Source organism: Eulemur rufifrons, chromosome 29 (assembly GCF_041146395.1).
Source record: "Eulemur rufifrons isolate Redbay chromosome 29, OSU_ERuf_1, whole genome shotgun sequence".
Classification (NCBI taxonomy): Eukaryota; Metazoa; Chordata; class Mammalia; order Primates; family Lemuridae; genus Eulemur; species Eulemur rufifrons.
In genome coordinates this window covers 88489511-88513518 of record NC_091011.1, presented here as the reverse complement: position 1 = coordinate 88513518, position 24008 = coordinate 88489511, and the positions used below count along the sequence as shown (strand labels likewise).

The 24008-nt window shown below is 48.6% G+C and overlaps 1 protein-coding gene across 1 annotated transcript in view; it reads left to right on the top strand.

Annotated features, from left to right (window-relative positions):
* DENND2A (DENN domain containing 2A) overlaps window positions 1–16812 on the top strand; it is a 92519-nt gene extending 75707 nt beyond the window's left edge. The window contains exons 15-20 of the mRNA XM_069462607.1: window positions 8165–8342; window positions 10129–10170; window positions 11407–11524; window positions 12071–12316; window positions 14047–14133; window positions 14984–16812. Of these exons, the coding sequence (XP_069318708.1) occupies window positions 8165–8342; window positions 10129–10170; window positions 11407–11524; window positions 12071–12316; window positions 14047–14133; window positions 14984–15015 (703 nt within the window). The 3' untranslated portion in view covers window positions 15016–16812. The remainder of the gene's footprint in view (window positions 1–8164; window positions 8343–10128; window positions 10171–11406; window positions 11525–12070; window positions 12317–14046; window positions 14134–14983) is intronic.
* The last annotated feature ends 7196 nt before the right edge of the window (window positions 16813–24008 follow it).

Sequence of the window (24008 nt, the reverse complement as noted above, 5' to 3'; positions counted from 1 at the left end):
AGGCTGACGCCATGGCACTCTAGCCCTGGGCAACAGAGTGAGACTCTGCCTCAAAAAAAAAGAGGTTAGGGACCAATGGGCTGCTGCAAGTTGTCTGACCAGGAACCTTCTGTGCAGAGGCCTTCAGCACACATCTCAGCTGGTGCCCTCCCGCGCTGCACATGCACTGATTCCTGGCCCTGTGCGGCCAAGAGTGGGAGAGCGCCTCCTTACTCCCCTCATTTCCCATCAGGATCCCCACTCTTAGTGAGACCACAGAACAGGGCATGAGAACAGGACATGTCACAAACGCAGTGAGCTGCCCCATGACATCCCAGAGGGGACATTTGCCTGCTTGGGGTCTGTCATCACCACCCCCAGCCCTCTCCCCCACAAACACAATCTGTTTACTCCTCATTGCTCGAGTCTCCCCACTGCAAGCGGAAACAGCAGGGAGTCATGGCAAATATTGTATGAGTTAGAAGAGGGTTTTAAGTTGAGCCAAAAATCTATCCAATTTAGAATAACATTTTTGCTGCGTTTCATCTTTGGGATGGACACTGAGTGTTCCTAAGGGCTCTGTCAAGCCAAAGTTTGACAGATGGAAAAGAAAGAATGTTGTTGTGATGGCTTGTTCTGTTGTCATAACAACCCAGATAAATATTTCTCTATACCCTTGTCTTTATTTTCCCCATGATAAACATTTTGTTTTTTAGTTTACTCACTTCAATTCCCAAAAGTTTTGGCTAAACCTGCAGACAATGGTGAATAATAGAGTCAGAGCTGCACATAAACAAGTTTGTACAGAAGTTTTAGATGGGACAAGGGTTTTAATATTCAAGAAATTTAGTTTTTGGCCCAGGCGCTGTGGCTCACACCTGTAATCCTAGCACTCTGGGAGGCCGAGGCGGGAGGATCGCTCGAGGTCAGGAGTTCGAGACCAGCCTGAGCAAGAGTGAGACCCCATCTCTACTAAAAAATAGAAAAAAATTATCTGGACAACTAAAAATATATAAAAAAAATTAGCTGGGCATGGTGGTACATGCCTATAGTCCCAGCTACTCGGGAGGCTGAGGCAGAAGGATTGCTTAAGCCCAGGAGTTTGAGGTTGCTGTGAGCTAGGCTAACGTCACAGCAGGTTAGCCCGGGCAACAGAGTGAGACTCTGTCTCCAAAAAAAAAAAAAAAAAATTTACTTTTTATCATTTTGTAGTACATTGAACCATATAAACCAAATGATAAGTAGGATTAAGTGGTCAAATCTTGACAAACACTGGACAAACCTTGGCTTTGACATATGGGTAACTCACAAATAAGTTCATATGTAGCTGTGCATTTTCATCCTTTTGTTTGTTCTTTTTGGTTCATTTTTAATCAGTTTCCATAGGCTTAAATGAGAGTCCCATATCCTCTCTAGATTTGGTTGCACCCAGCAACATTCACCATCTCAGAAGAAGGTTGGGTTTGTGAGCTTCCCTTCTCTAAGGAGAAGAGTTTGCCCAAGGCCTACACACCTGAAATGTCAGCAGCTGCCACCTTGCTGCTCTAGCATCCAAAATACTATTAATAGTTCAGAAGTCTGGCTAGTCCTCAGAGTGGTTGACAGTCTTAGAGTTAAATACATTTAATTCACAAAAGTCCTATGAAAAATACAATTTTAATAGTATAATAGTACAATCTGATTACATACTAAGTATTAACCACCTATTTTCACATATGAACACCAAGAAGATACCATTTTGGTATCTTTAGAGACTAGCATAGCCACAAACACTGCCATCTCCTAATCTAAACCCAACACTATTGTATTCTGGGGCTGGAAGCTTATCCCAGTTCTTCTCTTGGGGTCAGACCCCCCCAGGCTGTGCTGGCTTGGCCTCTGCAAACTCCCCTCTTGGACTTAACTGTTGCAACTCGAAACCTCTCAGACACGTTCCTCTATTAGCTTCTCAGAGTGAGATGTCACCATCATTCTTCTGTCTTGTGTCTGCTGAGGAGACCTAGAATCACCTTCCCATGGTTCTTTTTACAGCCTCGACAGGAAGCCTCTGTTTCCAGTTCCTGGACTTTGCTCTGTCTTATAGATTTGTAGTTTGCAGATATTAAAGCTAGAAGGACATTAGAGATTATCTGGTCTACTTACTTATTTCACAGGCAAAGAATCTGAGGCCTCAAGAAGTTAAGGGCTTTATCTAAGATCACACAGGAAGTAACAGAACTAGTTTTCTTTAAAAAAAAAAAAAAGGCCTATATTAATGCTTTTCTTTTTTTGAGACAAGGTCTTACTGTGTCACCCACGCTGAAGTGCAGTGATGTCATCATAGCTCACTGCAGCCTTGAAGGCCTGGGCCCAAGCCATCCTCCTGCCTCAGCCTCCACAGTAGCTGGGACTACAGGTGTGTGCCACCATGCCCAGCTAATTTTTTTTTTTAATTTTTTGTAGAGAGGAGGTCTCACTTTGTTGCCCAGGGTGGCAGAGTGGTCCTGAACCCCTGGCCTCAAGCAATCCTTCTGCCTCAGACTTCCACAGTGCTGGGATTACAGGCGTGAGCCACCATGCCCACCCTGAACTAGTTTTCTCAAGGCCCAGCCTATGTTCTTTTTAAATTTTGTGGCACATTACTTCAGAGTTGCAAGGACAGTGATGGAAACGTGGCAACCACTGCATGGTGACACCCAGCTCCCGGTAGTTTCCGCTAGGCCCCAGGCCAGACCTGCGTTTACCTTTCACTCGTGTTCCTGGGAATGCTGCTCCAGCAGGAGAGGCACTTCACTCGGGATGCTAAGGGATACTGACTGAATCACCTTCCAGTTCCTGAGGTGTTTGTCTAATTAGGGGAACTCATCATTTACTTTTCTAGTCACATCTCAGAGGCAGCTCTGTGCTGGACTCTGACTAGTCCGTAGTCAGTCAGAAGCCTGCTGAGCACAGGAATCCCAAGGATGGCAAAGAGGCTTCGTAGCAACCAGAACTGAAGCATCTTCTCTGGGAGAACTCAAGCATCCAGAATAATGTTCCAACCCTCAGGAACCACCACCTAATAGCAAAACATTCCGGGACCTGACCCTTCTCACCTGTGACCCACCTACCTCCCACTGGGGCCTTCTCTTCCCTGCCCCACTTCTGTACAATTGATTGCAGCTGCGGGAGCTGGCCTTTCCCTCCTCCACCCACACTGTAATGCGAGCCAGCTTCCTGGGACTTCCTTCAAAACTCTGCCTCTCCGCCTGCTGGCAGATGCTCTCTGAGCTTGCTTGAAGAGTTGTCCTTAGCATGCCCAGACCCACTGCCTATTCCTAAGGGACCACCAAGTCCTAGCTGTGCCTACCCCCAAGAGGGCTCCCCTGGCCTTCACAAGTCAGGGAATAAAATTTCATTAGCACTTGCAGCGGTGATTGAGAAAAAGACATAAGCTCCACTGAAAATAATCCTTCATTTTCTCCTCTACCACTTACTTTGGGGGAAGAGCTGCCACGAACAGTATTATTTGCAGAACTTGGCCTTTCCTTTTGTGTTTCACAGGCAGAATTGTTTTTAGAATATTTATGTGGCCTAGAGAGCAAGAGGAATGGGACACCCCTCAAATAACTGCCTGCTGTTGCCAGATTGTTCTGGGCACCGTGTGCTCCATGGGCTCCGGCTAACGAGCTGTTCATGAAAACCAGGTGTGGGTCATTTGGTTCCAGCTGCAACAGCGGGATCAGATTATTAAAAACAACACTTGTTACAAGGCATCGTCAACAGTGGCAGCACAAACTGCATGGCCAACGGGTTACCCAGCTGAGTTGCCATCATTTGCCCTCCAAGCCTGAATACAGCTGTCCTTTAGCACAGTGCATCCAGTTCACTGAGTGAACTTTAGCTTTCTTTCTGCCACATGTATCCACCCATCCTCTGCATCTAGCACCGGCATTACCCATCACCTTTCCTGAGGTTGCTCATCCAGGTGGTTCACACTCACTGCCGCTGAACCGGATCCTCAGGCTATCCCAGCCGCCAGGGGCCTCTGTCACTGCAGACAGCATAGGGCTCCAACTAGGAGTCACACAGGGATCTAGCAGCAGAGAGAAGAGAGCAGCCCATTGTACTTCCTCCTTCTAGGTGGCCTTTTCTTTGAATTGGGAAAGAAAAGTTAAGCAGATTTCTTTTTCTATTGCAATGACGGCAAAGAACACATAGGCTGTCCTCACGGTGCCTCTTGATGCCCCCATCCCTCTCTGTAGCCCTCCCACCTCCTCCAGCAGGCAGGACCCTTCTCACCCCACCCAGAGCTCAGGTTACTTGAACTGAGCTCAGCCTCACTTTCTTTAGCTATAAAATTCAATAGAAAGTGAACTCGATCCCCAAGATCTCTTTCAGGACTAAAATTCTGTGATTCTACAATTTCCCTGGAGTCAAAAGTACTTAACCCACAACTCTGAAATGTAAAATGAATCTTAAACACAAATACTACATTTTTCTTCTTTTTTGGTGGACTGACAAGAGTGAGCATTTCGAAAACTGTTAAAGTAGGCCGTGGATGTTCTCATGAGCCGCTTCTTTCTCCAAGTCATATTTAGGAACTTTAACGAACTGAACTGTGCTGTAAAAAGAGGCGTGTTTCAGACAAAAGGCTTCATTCAGGGATCTCCTTCTTAATGTCTCTTTTAAGGGACTCCCTCAAGTCACTTGGAAATGAAATCAACATCCCAGTAAAACATGAAACATCAAAATCTCAATTCAGTCATAACCCCCCACCTTCCCCACTTCCCAGTTCTCTGGTCCAAATAATTGGCTTCAGACCTTTTTTACTGGAGCCCACATTCAGACCCATGGCACACTCCACGCACATGCACACAGATATTTACAATTGGAAAACAGCACACTTATTTTCTATTCTAGTTGCTTTTCGTGCTGATCACAACCCACTAAAATGATTTCAGGACCCACTAATGGGCTGCAAACTATAGTCTGAAAAACCTGCTCTAGTTACAACTATCCTTGTTTGTAAAATTTTCTAGTTTTCTGAGCCCTGACTTCATGACCACAGTACGTAAGCAGACCAGCTTTGTAGACTGGCCCCACGTGAACATAGGTTAGTTCTAAAACAAACAAAAAAAATGAGAACAACGTGAATTTAATATATTCAGTGGTCTATAGATGAAGGAAACTAAACACAAATTGCAAGGAATTCACCAGAAGTATTAACATTCTTGACTATCTGAGAGAAAGTAATGCCTTAGGAAAAAAGTTGCTCTGCTTTGAGTGACGATATAGATCCAGAGCCTTCGAAAGACGTAGAAGTCACTTCACCCAAGCTCTGGCTGAATTAGTGATGTTTCTCTCCTTAACATAAGCCCTAACTTAATTATTCTGTCTCCTTAGTATCTTCCAAATTCAATGTCTTACTCAGCCAAAAAAGAAGATGATATAGGGATAAGAATGAAATCTGGGGGTAGCATTTTTCTCATTTTTGGAGTGATCATTTGAAAGACAAGACAAATGCCAAATAGTGCGCTATGTGGATGGTGTGCTACTAAGAGGTATTTCATGATTCTAGTGAGCATTAGGAGAGTGATTATTTGCAAAGATGAAGAACAGCAAAGTTAGGAGACTTATGCCAATAAACGAATAAGATTCAATAGTGTCTATTAGTGCAGGGGCCCCCAAATGGGGAGGGGTGGAAAAGAGGGCTACTGTACACATATATATATTTTTTTAATTTATGTATTTTTAATCATCAAATAAAAATTGTATATAAAAACCTGGCACAGTTGCTCACACCTGTAGCCCCAGCTACTGGGGAGGCTGAGGCAGGAGGATCACTTAAGCCCAGGAGTTGGAGACCAGTCTGGGCAATAGCAAGACCACATCTCAAAAACAAAAAAAAAAGTAAAAAAAATTGTATGAATATTTATCATGCACAACATGATGTTTTGAAACAGTATACTTTGTGGAATGGCTAGATCAAGCTAAATAACATATGCCTTACCTTCATACTTATCATTGTTTTGTGGTGAGAACACAAAATCTATTCCCAGCAAATTTTTTTTTTTTTTTTTTTTTTGAGACAAGGTCTTGCTGTATCACCCAGGCTAGTCTCAAACTCCTGGCCTCAAGCAATCTTCCCACCTCAGTCTCTGGAGTAGCTGGGATGATAGGCATGAGCCACCCTGCCTGGCCTTCAGCAATTTTCAAGAGTACAATACACTGTTATTAACTATAATCACCATGTTGTACAGTACATCTCTTGAACTTACTCCTCTTCTCTATTAGCTAATATATATTTTAAAGATGTTTCATGGGGTGTTAGATTCAAGAGGAACTCACCTGGAAGCTAGGTGTTTTGTTTTGCTTTGTTTTGTTTTGTTTTTGCTTTTTTTATTGTAGTAAAATACACATAACATAAAATTTGCCATTTTAACCATTTTCAAGTGTACAGTCTAGTGGCATTAAGTACATTCACAGTGTTTGCAACCATTACCATTATCCATTTCCAGAACCTATTCATAATCCCAAACCGACACTCTGTAGCCAGTAAACAAGTACTCCTCAACCCCTCTACCCGCGGCCCTTGGTAATTTCTATTCTACTTCCTGTTTCTATGAATTCGCTTAGTCTGGGTATCTCTCATGTAAGTGGAATCATGCAATATTTGTCTTTTTCTCTCTGGCTTATTTCACTTGTTAGCCAATATCTTTTAATTTACCTCTTTTCTCCTCAAGTAAGCCAGAGCTAAGAAATTCTTTTTAATGGGCTCAGGAAAGTTTTATGACAATGAGATTATAGGGGCCTGACATCACAGATGTCAATAAAGGAGCATTCCTCTCTGCAGAACTCAGCTTCCTACAACTTGACCTAAGCAGAGCACAGCCGAGAACATGGACATTCAGAAGGCTTCCTAACAAATGCAATGCTGGTTACAGGGCCCCTGAAGAGGATGCAGAACCCACTGGGATCTAAGGTCTTTACATATTAATATATATTAAAAAAAAAAAAAGAACCCAGTGGGCCCTCACTTTTTTACATTTTATTTTATTATTTTTAAATTTTTTGTAGAGACAGGGTCCCACTATGTTGCCAAGGCTGGTCTTGAACTCCTGGCCTCAAGGGATCCTCCCACCTCCGCCTCCTAAAGTGCTGGGATTACTGGCACAAGCCACTGCTCCCAGCCCCTCACTTTTATTTTATTCTTACATTACAAGCACTTCTAACAAGCATCTAAGGTTTCTAATCCCATCTCATTTTAGAAACAGCATATTAGAATGAGAAGAGAGAAGAGCTGCTGTAGCAGGCTCACCAGCAGTAAGGAACGATTGCAAGGGAGAAGAGAGAAAATCAGCTCTCACTCACCTCTGAAGGCTGCCACTCATCACAGTCTTGCAGCATAATGGAACTGATATTCAAAGTAATAACCTTGCAGAATCCACTCATTCAGCCAACAAACGGAGCATGAATCCAGGCACTGCACGAAGCACTGTGAAGCGATCAGCAATGCCTGGTGCTTGCCAATAAAAGGCTACATTAAAAAGAAACTCCCAATATTTCTCCCAATGTTATTTTTTTAAGTTTTGGTGCTTAAAAGGGTTAGCCCTCAGTCGTCTAGCATGTCATCCTTTGACCAGCATTCTGGAGAAGGGACTATATGTATTACAGTTTCACTTTTACAATATGGACCGATTTGGAGCTGACTGCTAGTGTGTGGATACCAGAGGAGTTATTCTCCTTTTCCCAGGTTGCACCCAGGTATTCGTGCTTGGCTCAGAGAATGTTTGGAATAGAACAAAGTTTGCTTTTGAGCTATGGTGTTAGAATATAGAGCATCTTCAGTAAGAGAATGAGCATCCATGAGAAAATAGGCTTTAATTGTTTTTGCATTTTTATTTTGTTTGGGAAGAGGAATGGAAGTGAATGGTTTAATCAAAACCTTACCTGAGAGTAGTTCACATGTGAAAGCACACTAGAAAAATTATGCAGGACTCTGAGGCTGTGTCTTAGAGCCTCTTGCATAGACTCTAAGTGCCTCATGTTCAACCTGATCCATGCGTGACGCCTTTCCTAACCTACTTGCCTTTGGGAAGAGTCCAGACACTTCTCTTCTTGGCACCTTCTCCCATGGAAGCTGCCCACCCCCTGAGGCCGAGAAGGCCCCGGGCTCTACCCTCACTGAACCGGCCTCCTCTCCCTGTTCTCTCCCTGGCTGCAGCACCCTTTCCAAGTGCTGCCACGCGACAGTGGCGCTCATCTACCCCTTCACCTGGCAGCACACCTACATCCCCGTGCTGCCGCCCGCCATGATCGACATCGTGTGCTCGCCAACCCCCTTCCTCATCGGGCTGCTCTCCAGCTCGCTGCCGCTGCTCAGGGAGCTGCCACTGGAAGAGGTGAGCTCCCAGCTGTCCCTGTCCCCCTTCCTGGGGGTGCAGAGAGCCAAGGGGAGGGGCTGGCTAAGGCCCCGCAAGCACGTGGTGTCAGGGGACACCAGGGCTTTGTCTGACACAGGTCCTACCCAGAGTCTGCCTCTGTCGACCCTGTGTGACTGCAAACACTGTTTTTCTTGCAAATGCAATGCCTGGTATGAGTGCCCATGGAGAAGGGCAGCCATGAACAACTTAGCCGGTGGTCACAAATAGCCCTGTCCCCTGTCCCTCCTTGCCCACACCCCCACCTGAGGGACGAAGCACCGAGAATCCAGCAATAACTGGGACTCATGCTTGCCTAAGAGCAAGACTGTGCTCCTCCAGTAGGTCCTTTGTCCTTTTTCATATCAGTTAAAAAAAAAAAAGACACCAAAGTGTTTTTGTTTTTGTTTTGAGATGGGGTCTCACTCTGTCCCCCAGGTTAGAGTGCAGTAACATAATGATAGCTCACTGCAGCCTCGAACTCCTGTGTTCAAGGGATCATCCTGCCTCAGCCTCCAGAGTAGCTGGAACTACAGGTGTGCACCACCATACCTGGCTAATTTTTCTTATTTTTTGTAGAGATGAGGTTGCCCAGGCTGGTCTCAAACTCTTGGCCTCAAGCCATCCTCTTGCCTGGGCCTCCCAAAGTACTGGGACTGCAGGCAGGAGCTGCTGCACCCAGCCCAAAATGTTTTAATTATCAAATTCTGGGTTTTCGGTTTAGCATCCAAGTGGGGAAAGTCCTACTTGGTGTTTCTGGAGTTATTTACTGTTAGCCCCTTCTTCTAAACAGTTTCTGCCCCACATACCGGCCACTTCCAGCAGTCAGAGAAGGAACCCTAGGGTCATCATAGTGCTGCTCGGGCCCTGAAGCACTGGGACAAATGTCTGTCTGTCTGTCCTGCAGTTCTCCCGGGTCTCTAGGTGCTCCTCTAACTGCCTGGATAGCCCTAACGCCCCATTAAATATTAACCCCCAGCCTCAGGTCTCGTGGCTGAGGAACTCGTCTGCACACACTGTGCTCCTGTGGATGGCTCAGCTCAACCACCCCCAGAGGGTGTGAGTGGGAAGGAAGGAGAGCCGTCCCTCAGCTCCTGGGCGGCCTCCCTGGGATATGGTAGAGCCCACGTTTCCAGTGTTCTTACATGGCCAGCCAGGCCCCTGGCTCTTCCTCGATCATAGCCAGTGGCCTTGGCTGAGGTCTGAGTGAGGACCCCACGAGTGTCTCCTTCAGTTTTACACCCCAGACACCTCAATTGCCCACCCTGGTCCTGGCCCTGGGTCTCAGCCCCACCCGGGGGCGGGAGGGAAGGTCCCTTATCCTGAAAGCCTTAACCAGTGAAAGCCACTGCCTGCAGCCGGCCTGACTCTCCTCTTGTCCCTTAGAGAGAAGTGACCAGGCTAAGTGGGCAGCTGGGGGAAAGAGGAGGGAGAAGCCCTAGAGTGGGAACAAGGGGGCCCTCAGCGCCTTTTGCCCACCTCAGTAACCCACACCCTGAGAAACATTCTGAGAAGCTGTGCCTTAGCCAGTCCGAGAGCAGGGCAGGGAGCCCAGCCTGCGGCTTCAGTGTCGAGAGCATGCAGCTCAGGAAAGCCCCTACCCCACCCCCTTCACCATCTGTGGCTACGGTGGCAAAGTCAGGAAGCACCAGTGCCCCTCACCCTCCCCCCCAGCTGCCTCTCTGGTGCCAAGAAGGAGGAAAGCCAAGAGTCCATCTGTATCCCAGAAACCCTGGTGACAATAGTCCCTTTTCCTCTCATCTTGTAGGTCCTTGTGGTTGACCTGGTCAACAGTCGCTTCCTCAGACAGGTGAGTGAAGACAGTTGCAACCCTCTGCTCCCTCCGTCCTTCTCTCTTCTGTGTCCTGGGCTCAGCTGGGCCCAGCTCTGGAAAGGCTCCTGGTAGGCCTGGCCTTGCAGAACAGGCTGGTTGAGCCGTGTGACCCCAGGCCAGGGCTGGACGGAGGACAAGACAGAGGCGGGGGGTGGGAGCGGGGGGCAAAGAGGAAGGGCTGGGGCAAAGGAGTGATTTCCACATGTTCTGACATAAAATGGTTCCTAACTAACAATTAGAACAAGAATCTTTGTGTAGGTTAGACTATAGGCACTTGTCTTTTTCAACGTGCTTTTAAAGGATGTTTGATGACAAAGTTCATGATATTAAGTCAGGAAACAAAATCATATACATTATTTTGCTGACTTTTATTTTTTTAAGAAGAGAAAAAGAAAAAGAAATATATATACATCATCTTAAAGAGATTGAAAAGAAAACCCACCAAAACGTCAAAACTGGTTGTTTTAGGGAGGTAGACTGGACAAGAAAACAGATTCGGAGTGCTTTTAAATTGTTTTAATACTTTCATGTGTTTTCTATACTGATCATAAATTACTTTCATTAGCAGAGAAACTAATACACATGTGTTTTCTTTTTATCATTTGCCAGAGAGGTCTAACTCCTATCAGATCTTGCAAAGAATAATTACAGAAAGATTTTCTGGGCATTCCGATGGATTGATTCTAAACTTGGAGTTCCCACATTGCTGGAAAGTTCAGTAGTGTTAATGCTTTTTGCATGATTACTTCCGCTTCCCAAAGGCCTGCAGGATAGGCCCTTCCCCAAGAGGCACCTGCTCTAAGGCCAAGATCATAAAGCCAGCGTTGGATCCCGCCAGTCCCCTACCCTGGCCAGGGTCCCCTGGTTAGCACTGGCCACCCTAAGGGTGGGAACAGTGGAAACATCTACTGACTATCCCTTTAGTGCCACGCACTTTCGTGAGGGAATTGTATCGCATTTGATCTTCACAGGAAGGTAGATATTGATTGGGAACCCATTTTACAAATGGGGCAACTGAGGCTCACACAGCTTGTAAAAAGTAGAATGAGGATTCAACCCTCAGCCCTCTGGCTCTAAGTTGTGTTCCTGCCACAAAACTGAGAACTGAGCCAGGCCTGCCCTGCGTCGTAGCCAGTGTGTCCTGCCGGCCAGGACGCAGCCACCATCCCCAGCGCACTGGGCGATGGCCCACCTGCTGCCCCTGCTTTACAGATGGAGGACGAGGATTCCATCCTGCCCCGCAAGCTGCAGGTAGCCCTGGAGCACATTCTGGAACAGAGGAACGACCTGGCTTGCGACCAGGAGGAAGGGTCCCCTGACTGCAAGCACAGTGAGTGCTGGGCCACCTCCCAGACCCTCCCTCTTCCACCGTTAGGGTCAGGGAACAAGTGGACAGTGGCCCCCCTTCCTCTCAACCCTGTGCTAAGTGGGAAAATGGGCAAGGGAGACACGAGGAGAGAACCTGGGAGCTCAGCCGCCTCATCGGGACTTCACCCTGACAATGAATTGTGGGAAACACTTTCCCCCTTTCCCATTTTGGCCCTAAAATAGCTGTTGTAAAGCAGGGAAAGATCTATCACCCTGACTGATGGCTCGGCGGGGGCGGGGTGGGGGAGGGAAGAAATGACTTAATAACTTAGGGTTTCTCTTCTGAATTTTCTTGTGGCCAAAAAAAAAAAGAAAAAATTGTAAATGAAAAAAATGTTTAATAAAAATGATTTAAAAATAAAACTTAGGGTAACCTTTTTCCGAGACAATCCCAGTTGCTGTCAAGGGAACTAGCAGTTATTGTGCTTTGACCACCAGCTGGCTTGTCTCGGGGTCTCTGGCCCAGCCCGCTGCCCTCACCCAGCCTGGCCTTTCTCCCCTTGCCCAGGCCCCGAGTCCAGCCCCTTGAACGAGGTGGTGTCCGAAGCCTTTGTCCGCTTCTTCGTGGAGATCGTGGGCCACTACTCCTTGTTCCTGACGTCAGGCGAGCGCGATGAGAGGACCCTGCAGCGAGAGGCCTTCCGCAAAGCCGTCTCCTCCAAGAGCCTCCGCCGCTTCCTGGAGGTCTTCATGGAAACCCAGATGTTTCGGGGCTTCATCCAGGAGCGGGAGCTTCGCCAGCAGGATGCCAAGGGTTAGGGGCGTCTTCCATGTTGGGCCGGGCCAGCTAGAGATGCCCAGACTCCAGACGCTGAGGAGCTGGGAGAAAGGTCTCAGGGCAAAAAGGCACGGACGGGAACAGTATGCGGCCGCCCGGAGAGCTTGTGGCCATGCCCCAGCCCCTCCTCTGCCTTCTGTGTCCCCGGTCCTGGGCTCAGTCCGGTGTCTGTGGCAAGGGCTCCTTCTATTCCGTTCTTTCCAACTTGATGAAACTCTCAAGAACACCCTCCCCCTCCTCTCTCTGTTGCCGGCTTCTTTTCCTCTGTGTGTGGGGGGAGCTCTCCCCAGGCAGTGGACGGAGAGGGGAGGGGTGGGCTGGGGCTGGGACAAAGCAGGAGAGGACGGTCCAGGGCCCTCCCCCTGCGTGAGCACCTGCCCCAAGCTGGCCTGGCGTGGAGGGGACAGCAGGACCCGCGGAGCTCGCACTTCATTTCACCGCTGCAGACCACCCATTCTCACCCCTCCTTCACTCATCTCTGAATTCTTTTCTTGTCTGCCTTCTCCCTGTCCCTGCCTGCCTGGGGTTCCGTCATACTAATAGGGATGGAACAGGGAGAGGAGTAAGAAACAAGAGAGATCATTCATCTCTTTCTTACATCATCTTAAGCCATTTTGGGAATCCAGAATCTAGAAATGTTGGCAAGGGCTGCTACAGATGGGAGTTAAACCTGGGTAGGAGGCCGGGCGAGGTGGCTCACGCCTGTAAGCCTGGCACTCTGGGAGGCTGAGGCAGGAGGATTGCTTGAGGCCAGGAGTTCGAGGCCAATCTGAGCAACATGTCGAGGTCGAGTCTCTACAAAAAATAAGAAAGATTAGCCAGGCATGGTGTCAGGTACCAGTAGTCCCAGATACTCTGGAGGCTGAGGTGAGAGGATTGCTTGAGCCCAGGAGTTCAGGGCTGCAGTGAGCCATGATTGCCCACCGCACTCCTGCCTGGGTGACGGAGTGAGACCCTATCTCTAAAAAAAAATAGTAATAACCTGCAAGGAACCCTCTGTACATGGAAGATCAGTCAGAAACTGGACAGTGCCTAAAGCTCAGCCCCCAGGGGTGAGAGGTGAAGGGGCCTGTCCAATGTCTTCAGTTCACAGGTGGGTTCCCAGGAAATCAAGCCATTTGTCCAGAGTCCTCTTAGGGTACGATGCAAGGAAATGAGAGTTGACCACTCCTGAGCTCCAGGACCAACTGGTTCATCTTTTCTGGTTTGTTTGTGTTTTTGTTTTTGACACAAGGTCTCACTCTGTTGCCTGAGCATCACCACACCCAGCTAATTTTTTTATTTTTTGCAGAGATGGGGTCTTCCTATGTTGCTCAGGCTGGTATTGAACTTCTGTCCTCAAGTAATCCTCCCACCTCAGCCTCCCCGACTGCTAGCATTACAGGTGTGAGCCACCACTATGGCGGCCAGGTTCATCTTTAAAACCACATGCCTGGCACAGTGTAGAAGCTTGGAAGGTGTTTTTTGAATAAAAATAAGACGTAATGTATGAGGTAGCTTTATAGCTTTCCAAAGACAGTTATTGCACAAGGTTGAGCAATTATAAGGGTAATAAAAACTCTTATAAACCTCATGATTCAGAGCATGTTTATGGGAGCAGCTTCATCTCAGAAGCAAGGTCTTTTTTCTGTGGTGGTTAGGAAATAGATGTATTTAGAAGTGCAAAAATCAGGAACTGAAATGGCTGGGATTTCTCCTGTCAACAGGTCTGTTTGAGGTCCGAGCCCAAGAGTATCTGGAAACACTCCCCAGTGGAGAGCACAGCGGTGTCAATAAGTTCCTGAAGGGACTAGGTAAGGCCCAGGGTTCTCTGTCCCCATCATCAGCCCTTGTTCCTCCCAACCGTCTGCGGTGGCCTCTTGGCCAGTTCCCTCCACTGGAGCCAAGGCCCTCGATAACACAGAGCTCTGCAGCCTACACTGGGCAGGCGAAACTGGCACTTTAACCTCCTGTTCTAATCAGACCCCAAAGGGGAAACAAGGAAACAAACAAATCCCCTCCCCTTTACTGGGCCCCAGAGCTGTCTTCTTTCTCCATCCTCTCCTCCACTCTCGAATCCCCTATCCCCTGGGGAGCTGCACGTGGGGCCATGACAGGAGCCAGACGGGCGTGTCCCGCAATAAGACTTGCCCCCGGCCTCCAGAGGCCCCTGGCAAGGAAAGGTGGAAGAATCATAAGGACTGCGGCTTGGCTTTGTCAGTAAAAAGGCCCATCCTGGAAAAGGGAGGATGAAGAAGACAGCAAAAGAGGAGGACCAAGGGACCCACACCGGGGCCGGCGGGTGCCAGTCCGTGCCTGGTGCAGGCTGGAGGGCTGCTCGAAAGAGGACCTTTCTCCTCAGCTGGCTCCTTGGGGATGTGCGACATTCGGTGCTTTCTTTATTACCACAGCGGACACCAGCCCTCCTCCACAGCTCTGACATTCTTCCTTTCAAACTCCCTCAAGTCTGAGGAAGAGCCCTTTGGAGCCCGAGGGGACTACTTGGGAAAGGACGAACCCCCTCAACTCCAGAGCGAGGGATGAGACACGTGGGGGTGGCATGGGGGCTGCAGCTACGCACGCCACATCTGGGATGCAAAGGGCAAGATTTAACGCACCTTTCTTTGTCTGCCCAGTGAGATGTTCTCATTTTCTTTTTTGTAGGCAATAAAATGAAGTTTCTCCACAAGAAATAACCCTCAGCACAGCCTCAAGGGAAAACTTCCTCCTAGTGCAACCACATGCTTTAAAAACAGTTCCTGGTGACCTTTCTGAAAGGCTGGGTCCTTGGCTGTCCCAGTGCTGGGCTAGGGACCAGGACAGTTTCCTGCCACCGCTGAGGTCTCCCCGGACCAGGGCCTGAGAGCCGCCCAGCGGACACCAAGGAAGGGAGCCTGAGACCAGGCCTGCGCCGACATGCAAACGGATTGTTTAGGTTTGGGGATTGGGGTTTTTTAATCTTAGATATTAAAAATAAGAAAAGTGTTTGGGTTTTCTTTTTATTATGCCAGGGCTAGGAAAAATCTACCCTGTACTACTCTATCCTTCTCTGGTTCATCCCGTCCGGCAGCTCAGCTCTGGGGCCCCAAGCAGCAGCCCGGGGACCAGAACGAGGCACGCCTCTGGGCAGGACTGGGGACAGGCGTGGGATGTGAGCAGGGAGGGAGGCTGGGAAGCCTGGCGACGCCTGCGGACGTCAGTGCCCCCAGGTTCAGAGCGATCCTCTCGGTGAACAGATGGGCCCTTCCGCTGGAGCAGAGGCCAGGGAGCAAGGGGGCACTAGGGATGTGGCTTCCCAGCCGGACCAGCTGCTCTTCCAGAGTGGTCAGTGATGCCACCTGGTGGCCGAGGCCATGGACTCCTCTCTTCCCGAATGGACCTAAGTCTTCTCAAGTGCCTTTTTTCCTCTTAGAAGCCATAGAACTGAGCCAGGCTTGGTGGCCTGCGCCTGTGGTCCCAGCTACTCAGGAGGCTGAGGTGGGAGGATCACTGGAGCAGTTCCCAAGGTCAAGGCTGCCGTGAGCTGTGACCGCACTACTGCACTCCAGCCTGGGAGACAGCGAGACCCTGTCTCAAAATAAAGAAATAAAAAGAAGCCATAGAACCATCCATTGCCAAAGTCCCTGGCTTTTAGAGGTACATACGAAAAGAAGAAATCTCGTAAGATGTGTTAAAGAGGTTCTTGGGGTCCTAAAGTTTATGATACTGCCCAGGGCCCACCTCGCAACACATATGCCGGCACTTTGGCCCCGTTCCCATTTCCACTATGTGAAGTATTCTCGTCTCACTCCAGGAACCGGGGCCGGTGCACGTGAAATAGTGCCTGTGCGGGCTCGGTGCCAGGGAGGGGCGACGCGCTGGGGGCAGCTTCCTCAGAGTCGTGCAGCCAGAGGGGCAGCTCGCATCCCCTGGACCAGCAGCAGGGAGGGTGGGGAGAGGCCAACCTCAGGACGACCTGAGAGCTGGTCAGCGGCGGGCAGCACAGGCAAGTCCTCAGAGCCGGCCTCAGGGCCACCCCCGGCAGCCCCTCTGGATGCCACCCGTGGCCCTGACAGAAACACAAAAGGGGTGTGCTGTGACCTGGCAACCGCCCAGGGGCCTGTGCTGCCGGGCAGAGGTTCTCAGCCTTTAGGGAGTTGGGAGCAACGGGGTCTTCTGAGGAAAAATAGGAGCAAGAGGAAAATGAGAAGGGGCGGACCTGCCCTTCTGCGTTAGGGGTACCTACCGCTTAGCTGGCGTGGTGGACCACTCCCGAATTGTATCTAAGATTTGGTGTGTCCATTTATTCTTCAGGAGAGGGGAACCATACTTTATATCTGATTCTCAAAGGCCCCCCAGAATGGCAGGGACAAGCTATGCATAAAAATTAACCTGGGTAGGTGTGTGTGGTTGGGGCTTAGGGGAAAGCTGAGTGAGAGTCTCCGAGTGTGGGGCTCGGGAATGTGTATCTAACAAGCTCCTCTGATTAGTGAACTTCATTAATATTCTGCATATTTTTATATTGCCCAGAAATGATCACTTTTAATATTTTGGAATATACCTTCTTTCCTAACTTATTTCACATTATGTTGTTTACTTAATACCTCTAAGTGAATAAATGTACATCTTTTCAACACTCCTAATGGTTGTATAATATTCTGTTTTATGGGTATACTGAGTTACCTGACCAATCTCTTACTGTGTATGTATGCAAGCTGTTTCTAATTTTTGATATCATAAAGAGCATTGAAAAAAGCAGTTTTGTACGAGAGTCTGAGCACACTTGCCCCATCTTCATTTTCAGTTTTGCTCGAAGTAAAATACAGAAAAATAAGCACACAGAGCGTGAGTCTACAGCCTGACGAACAATCATTCACAGATGACCGTGTGAAAGTTGCCAGAATCAAGATGGAGTCACTTGCATTAAAAGCCACAATGGCCGTGGAGGGAGGGTTCTCACACATGAATGCCCGATAGCAAGAACTATCGCAAAGACTCTGCAAAAACCACAAACTTGCACAAAGGCCACTGCAACCTTACACAAAAAATACTTCTGTGAGGACACCTGCCCAGCAACTGCCTGTCCAACCTCGGACTGGCGCAAACCTTGTTCTCGATCCTTGTGGCCAAGGATAATTATCCCAAAACAATTGTGTAATTCTCCTCACCTCTCTTTTAAAAACCTTTGTGTTCCTTTACCTCCCTGAACATGCACACAGTTTACTATGGCACTTCTGTTCCCATTGCAATGCCCTACTCCCAAATAAACATTTGCTTTTAGAGATTCTCCCTCTCTGTTTGACATTCAGGTTGACAACCACAGCACTACCTGGATTAAGAAGCAGGAAATCATCAGAATCCCAGAAGCCCCTACCTGCCCCACTTCGAAACAGCCCTCCCATCCTACTCTGCATGTATTTAAAGGAAATCAACTAATAAGTTGTCCATAATGATACAAAGTGGAAATTAGGCCTAGGAGGTTCAGAGGCAAATGAAAAAAGTAGTCTTCTCACAGGCAGATTCTTTTTTTGGTTTTGTTGCTGCTGTTGTTGTTGTTTTTCTTTTTCCTGGGCAAGGAGAAGGGGCCTGTACAGGCTCTGGAAAGGCAGCCAGGGATCCCCTGGCCCAGCCCCAGGCTTCCCCACATCAGGCAGATTCTCCTTGTTTTTTTGTTGTTTTTTTTTTAAGTTTCATTTTTTTTTTCTTTTCTTTTCTTTCTTTTTTAGAGACTGGGTCTCACTCTTGCTCAGGCTGGTCTCGAACTCCTGAGCTCAAGCAATCCTCCCACCTCGGCCTCCCAGAGTGTTAGGATTGCAGGTGTGAGCCACCACGCCGGCCATCAGGCAGATTCTTGATGAGTAGCTATACCTCTGCCCCTCAATCTTTGTGTCTTGTCTCACACCAACCTCTCATCCAAGAACCAAGTGCTATAATTCTAATAAAACGTACATTTTCCATGAAGAACATGTATGTGCTTAGAAACATTACATGATTGTGTTCAGTAGTCATGAACAAAAAGCTGGAGTAGTATTGTTAGGTGGATTTCCTTGCTTGGGAATATTAGAGATACTTGGTGGGCAGAGAAGGGATTGTAACTGGCTCTATGAACCAGTTTCAATGACCTCTATATGTTTTTTATAATCCTCTCCCTTAACTGCGTTACATTTTGAGTTGATTCCCAGAAATAGTGGATTTTTTGCAAGACAAAGGAGCTGAGATTCTGAAGGGCCCAGGGCAGAATTCCTGACACCAAACCTCACCATCCTCTACCACCTGCCCCCAATGCTCTTAGCCCTGTGGGTTATACCACCACCTGCCCCAAGGCGTGTGGTTTCTCCTTAAAAAACCCCTGATCTCCGTTATTTGGAGAAACATTTGAGGCAGCTTCTCCCGTTCCCCTGACTAGATGTCTTTCTTATTAAAAATTCCTTTCCTCCTTGGCAATCCTTATCTCAACAGTTGCATCTTTGTGCAACAAGTAACTGGACCTAGGCTGAGACTCCTTTGCAGTTTTGACAACAGGATGAGTGGGAACAGGTACAACTGGATAAGAGGTACAGGCAGCTAATCTGAGGAGGAGACAGGAAGAATGAATTCTCAGAAATTGTCACAAAAACGTCTTATTGCTCAGACTAAGAATAGTGATAATATAATGGCTGCCATTTTCTTGAGCAATTCTATTTGCCCATCACTATGCTGAGTTCATCCCGCTTGTAAATCACCGGCATGTAAGTTTCCTGAGGGCATCGCATTGAACTGCTGAAGTCCCAGAGCCGAAAACCAGCACAGAGGAGGCACTTAATACATATCTGCTGAACAAATCAACAATTCTCAGACACTAGTGAGAGTGGTACTCTCTACCCTCGGGCAGCGGGCTCATTAGAGATCTGTATACATCACAAAGCCAATGTCACAGCCGTTTCCTTCATCCCTAGGAGATGGCATTAATAATCACTAGGTTGCCTGGTGAGTAGGAAGTCAGAACAAAGGGGTCCAAGAGCCTGAGGAGCAAGCACTTCCCCAGGAGGGGTGGGGACATCTGGCGCTCCTTCCCAGTCTTACAAGAGGGTGTGTTAGTCCCTCTGCCCTCCAGATCTGTGTCTGCTTCCTCTGGGCAGTGCCGCAAAATCCTGCCAACTCCTTGACCCTTGGCACCCTCCACCCTTCACCCTGTTTGTTTCTATCCCTTCTTGGTCTATTGGAGTGAAATTCATATAACATAAAATTAACCGTTTTTAAAAGAACAATTAGGGGTATATTCACAGTGTTGTGCAATCACTACTGCTCTCAAGTTCCAAAGCATTTTTATTACCCTAAGGAAACACATCTCCATCAAGCAATTACTCCTATACCCTTCTTCCCCCAGCCCCTGGCAACCACCAATCCGCTTGCTATCTCTATGGATTTCCCTATTCTGGACATTTTATATAAATGGAATCACAATATGCCACCATTTGTGTTTGGCTTCTTCCATTTAGTAAAACACGTTTTCAAGGTTCATCAGCGTTGTAACATTATCAACACTCTATTCCTTTTTTTTTTTTTTTTTTTTTTTTGAGACAGAGTCTCACTCTGTTGCCCAGGCTAGAGTGAGTGCCGTGGCATCAGCCTAGCTCACAGCAACCTCAAACTCCTGGGCTCAAGCGATCCTCCTGTCTCAGCCTCCCGAGTAGCTGGGACTACAGGCATGCACCACCATGCCCGGCTAATTTTTTCTATATATATTTTTAGCTGTCCATATAATTTCTTTCTATTTTTAGTAGAGATGGGGTCTCGCTCTTGCTCAGGCTGGTCTCGAACTCCTGAGCTCAAACGATCCGCCCACCTCGGCCTCCCAGAGTGCTAGGATTACAGGCGTGAGCCACCACGCCCGGCCCTCTATTCCTTTTGATGGCTGAATGATGTTCCACTGCGTGTATGGACCACATTGGCTTTACCCATCCATCCAGGAGGGACCTTCGGGTTGTTTCCACCTTTTGGCTATTGTGAATAGTGCTGCTATAAATGTGCAAATACATGTATTTGTTTTGAGTACCTATTTTCAGTTTCGTTGGGTATAAACCTAGGAGTGGAATTGCTGAGTCATATGGTAATTTCTACATGTAAATTTCTGAGAAACCATCAAACTGTTTTCCACAGTGGCTGCACCATTTTATATTCCCACCAGCAGGGCATAAGGGGCACGCCCTTCCTATGCTCCCTTCCTTTCTTCAGACAGGTTCCAACTTTCTTAGCTATATCCATCACCTTCCAGACATATTTCTAGGAGAGGACCCAGTGTTCCTTAAGGGTGACTGGCCACCGGCATCAGATTCATCTGGGACACTAGTTTGAAATGCACATCCCTGAGATCCACCATGACCTTTCTGGGGCTGAGGCTCTAGAACCCTGATTGGCTGGGTGTTCCCCAAATGTCTTCAAACATTTACAACATGTTTCTCTCAAGTGACTCACTTCTTCAAGTGACTGATCGCCTCCCTTATATGTAAACTCTCTTTTACGTTTCACTGACAGTAATCTTAGAGCTAAATTTTGGCAACATGTCTTTAGCCCCCCATGTCCTGAGTTGGCGCAAAGGCTCACAGGAGGATCACTGGAGCCCAGGAGACTGAGGCTGCAGTGATGGCAACACTGCTCTCTAACCTGGGCGACAGAGCCAAACCCTGCCTCTAAAACTAAGTAAGTAAGTAAAAACATCGATGAAGCAGGTATAAGCACCTGAGGGGCCACACTCTTTTAAGCAGATAAAACCTGGTGAATTGTCTTATTTTGTTTAAAGTGCCATCGCTCTAAGCTTGAAAAGCAAACCCAAGGCTGTACACTGCAGGCCCCAAGAGCCCCAAGGAGCTGAGCAAGCTGCAGGAGTGGGCTCAGCGGGTAGCAGGGCCGGTGGGGGCTGGAGGCTCTGGGGCTCCGGGGCTTGGGCTGGGCTCAGACTTCATGGGAGCTGATGTGAGCAGAGGAGACTTCTGAGCAGGGACTGAGACGGGCAGAAGAGGAAGAGCAGACTCCTGGCCTGAGCAAACATTTGTAGGAAAAGCAAAAGGCAGGTGGACATGTAACTGCTGGCACCTGTTAAAGCCAATTAACTTCACTCTGAGGCTTGTCCGGTGCCCACACGCCGCCCTCACCGGGCACCTGGGCGGGGCTCAGCTGCTAACCTCTAACTTTGTCACTACAAGTAACAGAAGCCTGGTGCCAGCTTCCCCGGAGCAGGCCAGAGAGTGCACAGTGGCATGGTAAGGGCCCTGGACTCTACCTGCCCCTCTTATGCTCCTCTTCCCACACCCCTCTCCTTGCCCCCCGGCATAGTCCTAAGAGAGCTTACAACTGAGTCCTGCCCCCAACCTTACAACAGGTGTCCCTCCCACAGTAGAGCTAATTCCCGTAGCCCCATGGGCGGAATGTGGGCTGGGTGGTTTTTCTGGTCGAGAACTCCAGATTCATGTGGACCCACCCTTTGCTCCCGCACCAGCCCATGCACAGCTGTGAACAGGCTCTCCAGTGGGGCTCTGGGTGGCAGGTGACCACACCAGTCTCTTGAGCAGGAGTCCAGCAGAGAGTCAGGGCCCAGCCACCAGACAACTACCCTGCCCCTGCGAGGACTGAGCCCAGGGCGGCTGAGGCCGCATGGGTTGCCCCACCCAAAGTTGACCTTGGATCTCTGGGGCAGAGGCTGCTCTTCTCTCCTTTCCCTGATTTCTCCAGCCTAGGAGAAGCTCTAGGCTGGAATGAAGGAGGCACAGCAGTCCTGGACCCAAGCCAGGGTCCTTGGGTCAGCCGTGTGAGGGTGGCCCAGGGTGAGGGAGATGAGTTCCCTTCCTGGCAGCATGGGGTCCCCCACATCTTTGGTTCTGGCCAGCCAGATGGCCCTTTGAGACTGGTCAGGCCTCCTGCTCTGGGAACAGATGGGGCAATGAGAGCAAAAGGTGAAGCCACAACTGCCCCATACCTGGAGACGGGGACGTTTGCCCTCTGAGGGATGTAGGGGCTGTAGAACAGGAAGGAGAGCAGGAGTGACTCCATGACAGGCTGGACCTCCTGGAATAGGCCTAAGTTTCGGTTTCCCCGACGCGTGTCCTCCCCCTCCCCAAAATGCCGCTGATAACAACTAAAAGGTCCCGGGACTTTGAACCAACCAGTCAGGAGCCAACACGACCTTGGAGCCAACCAATCAGGAGCCAACACGATCAGCCACTCTTGAAGGAGCAAATGAACTAAAGGAGGGAGAGGGATGGTGTGCCCAGCGTATGTAACCTACTGAAAAGTATAAAAGCTTAGTTTTTACCCCAGGGCGGGGTCCTGGTTCATGGAGAGGCCATTGCGTTGGTGCTCTGGGCCTTGGACCGTAGCTCGAGCTAGCCAATAAACTCCTTTGTCTTTTGCAGCCTCGGTGACTCTGCCTCTCTGTTCCTGGGGCCGAGGGAAACCGGTTCTAACAGGGCCAAAGGGCCAAGGGGGAAGTTCCCCTTGGGCCTCTGAAGGTTCACTCAAAAATCAACTCATAAAAGGCAAAATAGGGCCAGGCACATAGTGGCTGTCCCATGTAATCCCAGAGCTTCGGGAGACCAAGACAGGAGGATCGCTTGAGGCCAGGAGTTCAAGACCAGGAACACCCATCTCTACAAAGCATAGAAAGATTAGCCAGGCATGGTGGCACATACCTGCATTCTCAGCTACTCGAGTGGCTGGGGCAGGAGGATCACCTGTGCCCAGGAATTTTTTTTTTTTTTTTTTGTGAGACAGGTCTCACTCTGTCACCCCTGGCTGGAGTGCAGTGGCATTATCATAGCTCACTGTAGCTTCAAACTCAAGCCCAGGAATTTGAGGTTGCTGTGAGCTATGATGAACTACTGCAGTCTAATCCGGACAACAGAGGGAGACCCTGAGTCAACAATAACAAAAAAAGGCAGATTAATTGGAGAAAAGGCGTACAAATTTATTTAACGTGTATACATGGGAGCCTTCAGAATGAAGACCCAGCCCCCTGGGGGTGCAGAAGCTTAAATGCCACCTTGAGGTTACTGGTCCATGCTCCTTGGGGCATGGATCCTGGCAAAACAGGTTATGGGATGGGGGAGAAGAGGAACTCTGTTTAGGGGCAATAAATGATTACTAGGGAGAATCCAATGGGCTTGAAGGTCATGCAGTGTCTGGGGCAAAGTCTGTTGAGCCTTCAGAGTAGACAATGGTTTGTGACAAAAGTCAGTCCATCTTTGTTGACAGACTTAAACTCAGGGACAGGATGGAGGTCATTGTTTTCTTCTTCGGTAGGTCCGGACTTTAGGCAGATAAGGCAACTTCAGAGAACCCTATGCTTTGGCAAAGAGGGTGGGGTGGGGAGGTCAGAGAGACCTTGAATCTTCTTCAGGTCAGCATGTCAAAAGTCTACATGTTGGGGTATCAGTTACTGAACCCCAACAGGGAGAAAGAGGGGTACGGGCCGGCCACAGCAGGCAGAGGCATCATCACCCCATGCTTCCTAGCACAACAAAATTGAAAAGGAAAAACAGATGATAGGTGCACAACAGTGTGATTGTGCTTCGTGCCAGAACTACCGATGTTAAAATGGTTAAAATGTTCAATTTTATGTTATGTACATGTTGCCACACAAAATACTCACAAGGATAATGTTGCAATGCATTTGTATTTGGGTGCAATTCTATTACCCCTGGGCATCTATCACTTCATGTGTATATTTTGGTAAGTG